The sequence below is a fragment of the Megalops cyprinoides genome, chromosome 8 (assembly GCF_013368585.1).
Source record: "Megalops cyprinoides isolate fMegCyp1 chromosome 8, fMegCyp1.pri, whole genome shotgun sequence".
NCBI lineage: Eukaryota > Metazoa > Chordata > Actinopteri > Elopiformes > Megalopidae > Megalops > Megalops cyprinoides.
The window spans coordinates 4562573-4575117 of NC_050590.1; the positions used below are offsets into that span (position 1 = coordinate 4562573).

General features: G+C 44.5%; 1 protein-coding gene across 1 annotated transcript in view; it reads left to right on the forward strand.

The window, feature by feature from the left end:
• LOC118782245 (protogenin A-like) overlaps nt 1-10318 on the forward strand; it is a 44156-nt gene extending 33838 nt beyond the window's left edge. Inside the window, exons 11-19 of the mRNA XM_036535549.1 lie at nt 2951-3046; nt 3397-3583; nt 4046-4173; nt 6703-6873; nt 7835-8017; nt 8570-8693; nt 9091-9229; nt 9575-9697; nt 9929-10318. Coding sequence (XP_036391442.1) covers nt 2951-3046; nt 3397-3583; nt 4046-4173; nt 6703-6873; nt 7835-8017; nt 8570-8693; nt 9091-9229; nt 9575-9697; nt 9929-10318 — 1541 coding nt within the window. The remainder of the gene's footprint in view (nt 1-2950; nt 3047-3396; nt 3584-4045; nt 4174-6702; nt 6874-7834; nt 8018-8569; nt 8694-9090; nt 9230-9574; nt 9698-9928) is intronic.
• Nucleotides 10319-12545: the final 2227 nt, after the last annotated feature.

Here is a 12545-nt window from a genome sequence, read left to right on the forward strand (position 1 = left end):
TTCTCATTGACCTTGCTCCTCACCCTCAAAATGGCACACATAGCTCCTCCTGAAGCAGGATTTAGCATGCCAGGATTCCAGGGTCAGAGGTCAGGGCCCAGGTGTCACACCCTCAGCCCCCCCTCCACAGCCTCTCTCCTGCATAATTACAGCGGGCCATTGTGCTGTGGGGCTGGACAGGGGGCAAGGGGCTGTGAGACCCTGACCCGCTCCGCCATTCAGCTGGACACTGGGGCAAAACAAAAGCCCCAGGGAGTGGCCGGAGCCGGGCCATGGAAAGATTGAAGAGATGGCAGGAGTCAGGGAGGCTTCGCTTTAATTCCCCTCATTCAGTGCCTCTTCACAGGAATGGGTAACTGAGAACACTCATTGATGCCCTCTCTGAGCAAGCCCAGGCCTATCACCCTTTTCAGTTTTCAGTGTCGGAGTGTCTTCCATGAGGTTTTAGGTTCAACACCCACCAACCACCGACATATTCCTAGAGAAAAAGTAGCTGCATCTTATGCAAACTCATTGAAATATTGAAATGATAGAGATTTTTTAAAAATTCAAATCATATATCACGTTTAACGTTAAATGTTACTTACTCCCGCAGAGAAGTAATTTAGTAAAATATTACTTAGTCTCCCTCCAGCCTTTGGTAGTGTCTTTATCTTTTCCTAGTGAGTTTGAGGGCAAGGCTCTTGAGGGCGAGAGGGGTTCTGAAAGAGGAAAAACTCCCCAGCTCGTATTCCACATACACAGCTTCAGATTCTTTTATCCGAGCCTGACCTCCTGGCCTTGGTCTGGCTCCGTCAAGCTCTTCAGGCTTCCGATCCCAGAAGCTGGACACCACCTCTCTAACAACCCCCCCGCGCGCACACACACACACACACACACACCCTCACCAAACTCCAACCTCCCCCCCCACTCCACCTCTAACCCTAGCCCCACCTACACTTCCCAGCATCCACAACAGCCCCTGACACCAATCTCTCACTTTAAGCCACAAAAAATAAAAACCACAAAAAAATCTCAGCTTTGCTGAACTCAAGCCAACCCATTTTGTTTCTTCTCTGTATGAGAAGCTTTAAAAGTGGAAACTAACAACATGCGAAAAAAAAAAAGAAAAACAGAGGTTGTATTGATAGGGAAAATCATTCTAGTGAAAATTTCCCAATAAAGGTAATTCATTTGGCTGTCATTGCTGGCCTCAATCAATGCAAGGGCCTCCCTGCAGGCATCTCCATACATAACACATGGACATAATCCATATTCACTTAGGAAGGCATTGATGGTTACATATGGCTTCTCTTTTTTACCTCATCCAAAGCAAAAGATGGAGTCACCCTTGATTTTCCTTTTATTAGAACATTGCTTCTGCCTGCAGTCAAAGATGACCTGATAATTTACAGACTTCCACCTCTAAGCTTGTTTGTCTTTAACTCTGCATGAACATACAACAAAAGTCAGGCTTTTCTCAGCTCTGCTCTCATTTAGTGTATGTTCCTCAGAGTTGTTTTGCCCCTGAGGTCTCCAGCATCGCCAGGTTGTATGTGTGAATTCACCCTGGTAGAGTCCAAACCATTAGTCAGCTTTGCAGCTGCACAAATCAGCCCATCTCTTTGTCATCTGTGTCCTTGAGCACACCCTAGTGGTTATATTGAACACTGCATGGAAATCCACATACAAGGGGGCTGCTTTCTAGTGTGGGCTTTCAAAAAAGGCCTTGAGTTTGTAAGCCTATCATTACTTATCTAATGCTAAACCAGACATAAGTACCATTGTCAAAGATTTAGTGAGAAAAGCTTTCTAATTGCAATAATTATACTGGCTGTCTTTTGAATGGTGGCTCTGGAAGTTTGACATGTTTGGGCATGTTTTTTACCAGCTCGTCACTAGGAGAAAGAGGGATTTAGTCTAACAAAATCATCCATTTTTTTCTGCGATTTAGACAGCGTGTTTTACATACCATGCTCTAATGGCATGTCCATAGTTTTTGATAATTCTGAACTCTTCTCAATTTTCACAGACTGGAAGGTTTCAGCTTTCAGCCTGTATTCTATACAGGTAAATATACAGGTAGATACACCTTTATGAAGAGCACCTAAATTTGGCAGTCTCGTGTGAACAGCTTTGTCCCTTCCCATATGAAACTGAGCTGTATATTTCTTATCATTTATGATGATTGTATGTTATATTACGCTGATTATATGTGCTGGTAAAGGGATGAGTCATTGGACCATATGGCCGTAGCCTTTCCCACTTGCACTGAAAGATGAACACATGTGTTGCATGCATTTGTACTGTGTGCTGAAGTAATTCCTGGGATTCTTCTACCTGATAGAAAAATTATGCTAAAGCAAAGCAAGCAGGCTAATCACTTAGGCTAAATTTCCCTGAAGCTCAGTGTTTAAATTGTACCGTAATTTTAGGGCCAGAAATGGTATTTAATCCCTTCTTTTGTGCAGTTAGGGCCTCTCTGGCCAGCGGCTGTATGGCCACTCCTTCCCTCCGAGGGCTATTGTCCTGTAACCCTACACCCCCTGAAAGGGCATTGACCACTGGTCAGCAGCCCCTCTGAGGGACAGAGAGAGGACCCCCTTTTTTCTCCAGTGACAGGGTGATGGATGAGGTAGAGGACCCTGGGCAGGGCAGGCAGGCGCTGACCAGAGGATGGGGTCTCCACCACTCAGCATCTGTCACAGTGCTCCCACAGTCCCACGCACCCACCCCCACCTCACACCCCCCAGCCTCACCCCCCACCCCCACCCCACCAGCTAGAGCCATTAGGCTTTACCATCATTACTGTGGTTTTTACAAATCACAGAAAAAGGTCCTTCCTTTTAAGGGACTAGAGAGTACTTACAGTGATGTCAATGTGAAATTCCTATTGATTATAGATGCCATTTATTTATAAATATTTGATTATAATTGTAATTTATTTTCTTCTGTTTTTTTTCCCACCAAGACCCTCGAAGGAAGTACCATGTGAAGCTGTTAGCCTTCAGCTTTGCAGGAGAGGGCTACCAGGCAGACCAGACAGTCAGCACCCCTGGATGTGTCTGTAAGTTTGTTTGGTTATTAGCGGTGTACAGGTCTATATTTACAGGTGTGGTTCCTTCGCTTGAGATGCAGCAGTCTTCTAATTAATTTGAGGTTTGCTCATGCCAATCTGATTTCACACAAAAGAATCTAACACATGGTTTCGTAATAACACTACAGAAAGACAATGCAGAGATGAAATAAATTGATAGCATTAATAATACAGTCAGGATTTATTATATTGTGGGAAGTTCCCTTTAAATTACCATCTGTAAAAGTCTGTATCTCAAAATGCCATAGGCATCCTTGTGTCTTCTTATGATGCTGGAGGAAACCTGACAGTGTTTTTGTGTTTGTGTGTGTGTGTTGCAGCGGTTCGCGATCGCTTGGTGCCCCCTCCTCCACCCCCGCACCACGTGTACGCCACGGCCAACACCTCATCCTCGGTGCACCTCCACTGGGGCCGGCCCGCCTTCACCACGGGCCAGACCGTCAACTACACCGTGCGTTGTAACCCTGTGGGCCTGCAGAACGCCTCCCTCGTGCTCTACCTGCAGACGTGAGTGTTCCTGGAACTCTCTTTGCCCCAAGGCAACAGTTGCTATGGAGCCACACGGTGCCATGCCAACGTTCTGGCACACCAGCCTTTTGACAGTGCTGAGCTGTAAATGTTCCACAATTTTTTGGTGGAATTTTTCTGGAGCTGTGCCCCATGTAGGATTTGAACACCCTGTAGCACATTAGTGTTTTGTCAGTGCTGTGCTGTGAGTGTTTCACAATCCCACAATCCCATGTTTGCTGGAGCAACCAAGTAAGATCAAGTGCATGCTGCAGTATTGCCCCAGAAATGGGATTGTGGGATTGCAGCCATTTAGGTTAGAGCTCAACACGTCAATGGGTGTGATCTGTTCAGGATTTAAACCTGCAACCGTGGGCTTGCAAGTGCAGGTCCGCTTGCATTCCTCCAGCAAGTGTCCTTACCCTGCTAAGACACGCACACTGTGTTTTCTCTTCTGTTCAGGGCCGAGCAGAGCATGCTGGTCCAGGACTTGGAGCCCAACACCAAGTACGAGTTTGCAGTGCGACTCCATGTCGAGCAACTTTCCAGCCCCTGGAGCCCAGTGGTTTACCAGAGCACACTTCCTGAAGGTGAGGGTGTGTTGCCATGCAACTTCATGTGTTTTATTGAATTTCTGTGCCCGTCCACAGTTTACTCGCATTGGTCCATGTGTGATTTCACATGCGTTTCATAGACCATCACAGGTTGTTACTTTACGTGGCTACCTCATTGCACAACAGCGACTCTGGCTCTTACAGGACTAATTTGTAAGTGATTTGTACAGTCAACTAATCACTTCAGTTTTTCATTTGCTTGTGGCATCACCTTAGCCTGTTTTTGAAAGTCAGGAGATTCTGTACGGCACCTTGTCAATTGCAATCTAAGTATGATGTACAGAGGGTCGGGTAGTAGGTTCTTAACCAACGTTAGTGCATACTGAGTATTCGGATGCAGCCAGTGATTTTTTCCTGCAAGCTGTGCCTTTGAACCCTTTTTTTTCCACAGACGTATTTGTTATTTTTAAGGTGTTTTGCATGAGAACCTCTGCAGTGGTCCACTGTTCTCCTACATCCAGTTATTTGACCGTGCTCTCTTGTCGGCTCATTTGCATCAGGTCTCATGTTTCGTGGTTTAAAGAAAGCTGGGAAGGTGGAACACTTCCTTGTGTGGGCCTGTAGGATTGTTGTAAGCGCTAGTCTGTCTCTCAGAGGTTAATCATCCAAGTGCAGTGATTTGCCTAAGTCATGAAGTGACAGTAGGATTTTGTTACATGAAACAGTCCTTTTTCATAGGCCATTCCAGATACGCCATAATGCAGTTAGTAGTAGTTGTAGTGAAATTACTTAAAATGCAGATGTTGTAGCAGTAAGGATCAGGGCTTTTAACTGAAAGGTAGCTGGTTTGATTCCCCACTGGGGCACTGCTGCTGTACCTGTGGGCCAGGCACTTAACCCAGAATTGTTTCAGTAAATATCCAGCTGTATTTATAGATAAAATTTGTCCAAAGTCGCTTTGGACAAAAACATCTGCTAAATGACCATAATGTAATGTAATGGAACAGGATAGTTAAAGGGGAACCTGGAACAGAAGAACTAGGGGGAAACGGGGAACAGGATAGCTAAGGGGTTACATCTGCTGACTGGATAAAATCAGGGGGTTGATTCTGAGTGTTTTACTATGCCAGTGACTGACTTTGCCATGACAACATGAGAATGCACACCACCCCTGCTGCAAGGTTCAAATGCACTGTGTGTCACAGGCCCAGCTCTGTCTGCAGACCTCACAGCAGCACCACCACACCAACCAAACTGGGACTTCCATCTCCACCACTAACAGACGCTGGTTTTACTGGAAACAAACAGTACTTATAAAACGTTACTTAAAACTGCTTCTCTGAGAAGAAAAAACAAAACAAACAAAACAAGAAACATAACTTTTCTCCTTCTCCCTGAGAAAGACAGGAGTGTAATATGATGCATGGTCATAAAAATCTCCTGGGTTCTGTGCTCCCATGGAATCTAGCCAGACCACATCTTTTCAATTTTACAGCAGGCAGGATGCTACATGTGAAATCATTAGATGTTTTTCTGTTCACATCACATCTTCACATTATCTTGGAGCCTGCAGATAACGAGAAATAAAGTAAAAAAAATGACTTAATAGATTCTTTGACTACTGAAAAATGGCAACACTCCAAAACAGGGTCGAAAAACAGTAATGGTTTTAGAGTGCTAGGCACAAACTGGACAGGAATTCTGACGGAACTAGTGAATGCATTTAAAAATGTGAGTAATGGACAGGGTTGAGCTTTAAGTGCATCTTGAAAATGTACTTCCTGCAATTCACTGTTTTGCAGAATTTGGACAAGAAAACATATTTCAATGGTACTCTTCTGGCCATTTTTAGTCATCATAGGGGGAAATAAAGGGGAGGGTGGCCCACATTGTGCTCCTGGCCTAACATAAGAACACCCATTATCAAACCAAAAAAAAAGTTCCTTCCAGCCTGCATCAAGGAAGTCAGATTCTCTTCTTTGCACTCTTCTGAGAGGTTACCATCTAAACGTTGTGGCTAACATGTAAGAGTTGTAAGCTATGCAAGTTGCTCTGGATAAGAGTTTCTGTTTAAAGGTTTATGGCTCGATTTCCCCACTGGGGCACCCTTGGGCAAGGTACTTAACCCACAATTGCCTCAGTAAATATCCTACAGCACAAATGGATAGTATGTGAAAACTGGCTTGTGTAAGTTACTCTGGATAAGTGCGTCTGCTAAATGACTATTTAGCAGCAGTGTAGCATAGTGGTTAAGGAGCAGGACTCGTAACCGAAAGGTTGCCGGTTCGATCCCCACTGGGACACTGCTGTTGTACCCTTGGGCAAGGTACTTAACCCGCAATTGCCTCAGTAAATATCCAGCTGTATAAATGGATAACATTGTAAAGAACTGTAACCTATGTAAGTCGCTTTGGATAAAAGCGTCTGCTAAATGAATAAATGTAAATGTAAATAACGTAATTTAATAATGGAAGTATGAACCCTTTCCTGGAACAGGAATGCTGTTTTACACAGTATTTGTGTCCTCTTCATGCCCGTGCATCCTGCCCCCCCCCCCCCCCCCAGCCCCCCGCCAGCCTCCGTCGAGTGTGAAAGTGACGCTGATCGAGGACGACACGGCGCTGGTGTCCTGGAAGCCGCCAGAGGAGCCCAGTGTGGCCGTGACACGCTACACCATCCTGTACGCCTCCAGGAAGGCCTGGATCGCCGGGGACTGGCAGATACTGGAGAGAGAAGGTGAGAGAGAGAGAGAGAGAGAGAGGGGAGGGAGATTTGCTAAATGGATGCTCATGTCTTGAAAACATGAAAAAACAGTCATTAATTTCGGTTTTCAATTCAAAAAGCGGGATTCAAATGGCCGTCCTCAGGTCACTGCCATTCTCAATCTACTGTAGCTCATACCAATGGGAGATTTTCACTGGGTTAGGTAAAAAGGCACATTGCTTTGCAGCCAACAGTGTTTTCTCCTGTTGCCTCCACTGTCACAGTGTGACTTTCTCCCAGCTACTTCCAGTTTGGTTTGACTTCTTTCGCATCACATTCCTGCCTTGTTTGTGTAGAAATACTTTAGTGCTCATAAATTAACCCGTGGGTCTGCTGCAAAAGCTCTCTCACTCGCACAGTACAAAAGTCACAGCTATCATAAATAAATTGTCGCAGGCAAACTTTGTTTTAGGAGCCGCGTTAAGTGTGATTGATAACAGATGAGCTCTGGAAATGTGAGGCACCCAATGTTTACTCTAAACCACCACTAGGGAGGTCAAAAGGGAGGACATTCATAACCTTCCCAGCTCCCAGCCTCCTACCCTTGTCCACTGTAAATCAGGCCCTCCTGACAGAAACAGCTGACCCCTTACCCCTTGCTCCTCCCTGGCAATGCTTACCCATACTAAGCTTAAAGTGTTTTTTTTTTTGGTATGTGGTAAAAGCCATGTTTCCTGTGAGTCAGTAGAGCCTTGTGAGAGAAGAGCAAAAAGAAGGAACAAAAATGTCACTGACATTCTTAGCGTTCCAGCCTGATTTGTACATCTAAAAGATAAATGTGGTGTAACTGACTTGCCGTTTTTGCAGAATGTCTGTGTTGGTGGCCAGGCGTGCTTTGTGAGGAATAACTGGCTTACACTGTGAAGGTGGTTCTCTTTAGTTGGGAAGATAGGGGTCTCCAGCGATCAGACACTGACCATATATGTGTTTTCAGGGACCATCACCATGGCTTTGCTAGAGAACCTGTCTCCTGGAAGCGTCTACCTGGTCAAGGTCTCTGCGTCCAACCAGGTAGGCGACGGGCCCTTCTCCAAGGCGGTGGAGCTGGCTGTGGTACCTGGGGGCTCCCAGTCCGCCCACAACCCGAGACGTCATGGCGGCTCCGCCGAGGCCAAAGGTCAGTGCATCTGCCTAATCAGTTAAGCGGTGTGTGGGGGTGCCCCAAACCTCTCAGCACTTATGTCTGAGAGACATGGTAGTATATTTGGCTTCCCTTTTCTAATTACGTTGTGCAAGTTAACTTGTGGTAGGGCTTGAATGGTGTTATGCTCACACTCATTGGTCTGATAGTTTTGTTAGCCTGGTCTGACACTGTTGCTCATTTAACTTGAATGGATACACTCCATTCATTGTTCTGTTATGCTGGAAGTCTACTAAATGAACGTAATGTAAATGTTTTTTAAAAAAACATTTACATTACATTGTTTTTTATCCATTTATCCATTTTGTTTTTTATCCATTATGGTTATCATTATGTGCCTTCTCAACTCAGTACCTTCTTTGACATGCTGAAATTAAAACAGCTTGCTCTGTGGCTGTAATCTTTCCTGTATAAATTATGATGTACCGAGGGCAGACATTGTGATTGCCAAAGAAGCAGTTGCATGTGGCACCAATAGAAGTGTCCTTCACTCCCACTCTCTTGTAACCGTGGATACATGTCTTGCAGTGTTCTCCGATGGCTTCTACCACATGGACCAGAAGTCGATGACCGGCATCATTGTGGGAGTGTGCATTGCCCTGGCCTGCATCATTCTGTGTGTCCTGATCCTCCTCCACCGCGGCAAGGCCAGGTACTGCACACATATTCTATTGATTGATTGATTGATTGATTATGACCAGATATTCAGCTGTTGGTGCTTCTCACTGAAAGTTCTGTCTCTGCTGTTGAGGCTGTAAGTGTTCTCATGGGTCATGGCCAACATTCTTGAATGGGTGTGGTCTAAAATAAGAGTATGCGTAGTTGTATAGTAAAGCAGATGGCAGCGTGAATCTCCTGTTATGTGCCAGAACTCGTTATCTACCATAATCTCCTCGACGGAGGATGGAAGGGCAGCGGGAGCTGAGCATTTGGTCGTAAGAAATCGGGAGTCTTGTTTTTATGCCTTTGTGAGAGAATTCATAAGGACAGAATCCCAGGAACGGTCTTTGACACTTTGTGCTCACATATGCTCTGTCGCTCTTTTAAAGGAAATCTTCAGCCACCAAGATGACCAGGCAAGGGAACGGTCCGGCCCTGCGTGCGGCTGCTCCTCTGGCCAGTGCAAATCAGGTGGAGAATGCGGAGGTCCTTATGCCAATGATGGGAAGCCACTACATTGACACCAAGGTAGTGTCCTTTGGGCGGGATGAGATGTTTGGTGCAGGGTTCAGGGCACTCCAGGAATGCCAGTGTTTAGTTTCCAGCCTTTTTGGCATTGTTTGCTTTGGGTTGTATTACATTTGCTTGTGAGGTGTTTTGCACATTATGTTGTCATGGGTAAGTGATAAAAAATTACACGTTATTGTAATGATACATCCATCCATCTAACTTTTATTTGGCTGCTTGTCTTGGTGAGAGTGACAGATCTTACGTGTAGTGAGTCTGATGATCTGTGTTTTGCATCGTGGAGGTTGCAGTTGGGTTGAGCTTTGCGAAACACGGAGCGTCACAGCAAGACGTTGTTTATTTCAGGGAGGAACCAGGAATCTGATCATCAGCAGCTCAGGACCTGTGAACCCCAGCAGTCAGAAGAAGAGCAAGAGGAAGTGGTGGTTCTTCAGTAAGGAGGAGAACCTGGATGCCAAGAGAGGCCAGGTGAGTGGGAGACCCTATGGTAGTGTAGTACCCTACATTGGTGGGTCTGGATACAGCATGCTTCTGTATATTTTCCAGAGGGTTCCCAAGGTCTTTCCTTATATATAGGCAAACAAAAAGGGACTTACCTGTGAAGAGTGTTTATTTACAGTAGAAACTATACTTCTCCTCTTAATTTCCTAATTTCAGCCATTCTAATGTGTCCCTCCATTTTTTACCGCTCTTCTGCAGGTTCAGCAGAGAGGTCACTGTGCGTGCCCCTACCAGCTGGGGGCGACGGCGCTAAGGTACGAGGAGGAGCTGCCCTCGCCCCCGCACCAGCCCACCTCCCTGAAGGTCCTATTTGGGCCCCAGGGGGACACCGAGGGCTCTCAGAACAGTGAGGGGAGCCACGAAACGGGCGACTCTGGGCGCTACTCCCACGACGAGACCGAGATGACCAACCTCTCCTCCGGCCAGAGCAGCCGCACCCCGTCTGTTCAGGCAGAGGACAGCCGGGGATCTGAGGACAGCCCCGCCCCCGGGGAGGACCGGCCACACCTAATCTTGGAGATGGGAGACGCTGCGGAAACGGCTGGCTGTCAGGCCCCAGACCCCTCCCAACCTACACTTCCGCTCTAGCGGTGTGAGTCCAAAGCTCCCAACCCCCCAGCCCCCATCCCAACGAAAGCCAAAAAAAAAGAGGAAAGATTTCTGGAAAAATGGCAGGTGGCTTCAGTTTTTTTTTTCCAGGAACTTTCCTTTAGTGAATGTGTTCCTTTTTTTCCTTTGATCTCTTAATTTTATTTCAGTGTGTATGTGTGTGAGTGTGCGTGTGCGTGTGCGCATGTATTTGTGTGTAAAAAACCTCACCCACCATGAATGTTTCAAAAAATTGTCAAAAGTGTGAAATATGATGTTTCCATTTTTTTGACGTTATTTAAGAGTGTGTATCACTGGAGCAAAGGGATGCTAGAGCCACTCTTTGCTGTTTATCTACCTCAGTTTACCTCGTGGGAAACTCTATATTTGATAACTACTTTTACCTCAGTTGTGTAATGAGACCCTTCAGTTACATAACTGTTGATACTTCCTGATAGCAATAATTTGTGATTGTTAAGTAGTACTTGTTTTACTTTCGTCTGTCTTTTTTGTTCTGAAGTAAGGGATTGTAAGGGTTGCAGCACTGCTCAGCTATAGTTTAATTTTTTCCTACTTTTATCACAATTGTGTGGTACCTCAGCTCTTAAAGAAATATCTTTCAGCTGTACATTTTCTTGGTTATTTTGGAATTGTCAAACACTAACACCATGTCTCCCTGTTATCCACTTTCTATTCTCCCTGATACCCTGATAACTTTCCATCTCTTAGTCAAATTGTGTTTTTAAATTCCAAAAGAACCATTAAAATGCACGGCTATAGGATAAAACATGCATCAGCCTACTTTGATAAATTCAAATTACTGAGTGTTATACCAGCTTTGCTTTGCACAGTCGTTTAATGCATTGAAAAGTAATTTCTGTTATATACCTCAGAGCTAGTAAGACATACCGTGCACATTTTCCTAATCAGAAAATGTAGTCATTTCTTACAAATAATAACCATATGTTTGACACTTGGTATTTCCCCATAATTATTCCCACGGTATTAAGTGTTGTCGATACATTAATTTCACATGGATGAATTAAGCAAGCATTATCAATGCTCAATCTGTATTCCTTTATGTATTTTTATGTCGTGCTGCCCTTACAATCCCTGTTTTATACTACCTCCTCTTAATGTTATGTAGTGTTATTGTTTTTTTTTTTTCCTAAACTCAGGGAACAAGGTTTAGTACATTTGAAAAAGCCATGTATTATGTTTTGTTACATGGTCAACTGACAGGGTATAATATTAGAGCAGAACTGCTTACTGTAGGATGTAGCTGCTGTAGATCAATGTGAATGTGTCTGTAGAATTTGGAGCCAGTAAGGGAATCACAGTTTTGTGATGTCACTGAGACTTGGAACTCACAGAGTTTGAGTCCCCCTCACATGTAGAAAAAAAACTCCTTTTCAGTTGGAATTATTTGATGGCAAGTTTCAGTTGAAGGTTAATAGCTTTCTTTTACGTTTAATAGCGTAAAAACAAACCAAAAAAAGTTTTGTATTGACGTGTTCAGTACAACCAATCTTGAAAAGCTTTAAATGGCCTTAGAGTGAAAAGGGTCCTTGAGATATCAGGGATAGAATGAAAGGCTCCGATACCAAAGTATAATTCTTCGAAGGTTGGCCCTTTTAACAGGGGGATGAGGGACGTATGTAGAGTATTTGTTGAAAACCAAAAAAATGCAAGGAATGTCACAGAGGTATAGAATGAAATATACACCAAAAAACTTTTAAGATATATATTTTTCTCAGCATATATGTACTACTGAGTACATGTTCTAGTCATTTTTTGTCTCATGAAGTAGTCAATGCTTTATTCTTGAGTAGAGCTTAGCACTTGTCCTTCAGATTAGAGTCACGTTTTAAGTTTTCAGATGGCCGCAAATATGCAATGGTGACAGATGCTGTTTTCCAAAGAGTTGTTTGCTTCTTCAGTTGTGTTCAGTTTTCTTTCTTTTAGCTGATCCTTGGGAGAAAACAATGGGGGTTCCTCATAACAGACCAAAGATCCAAAACAGAATCCCGGGGATCAGCTGAAATGCTGCTTCTAGAACAATGAGACGCCTTGCACACTTTGTGCCCCCCCGTTCTATGACTAAATAGTTGATGCGGGTAATCTTAGACAAAGCCCCTAGGGTGTTGGGTGCTTTATCAATAGTATTCATAGGAGAAATGAAAAAAAAAAAATCAATGCGCATGAACCAAATAGTCCAGTGAGTTGT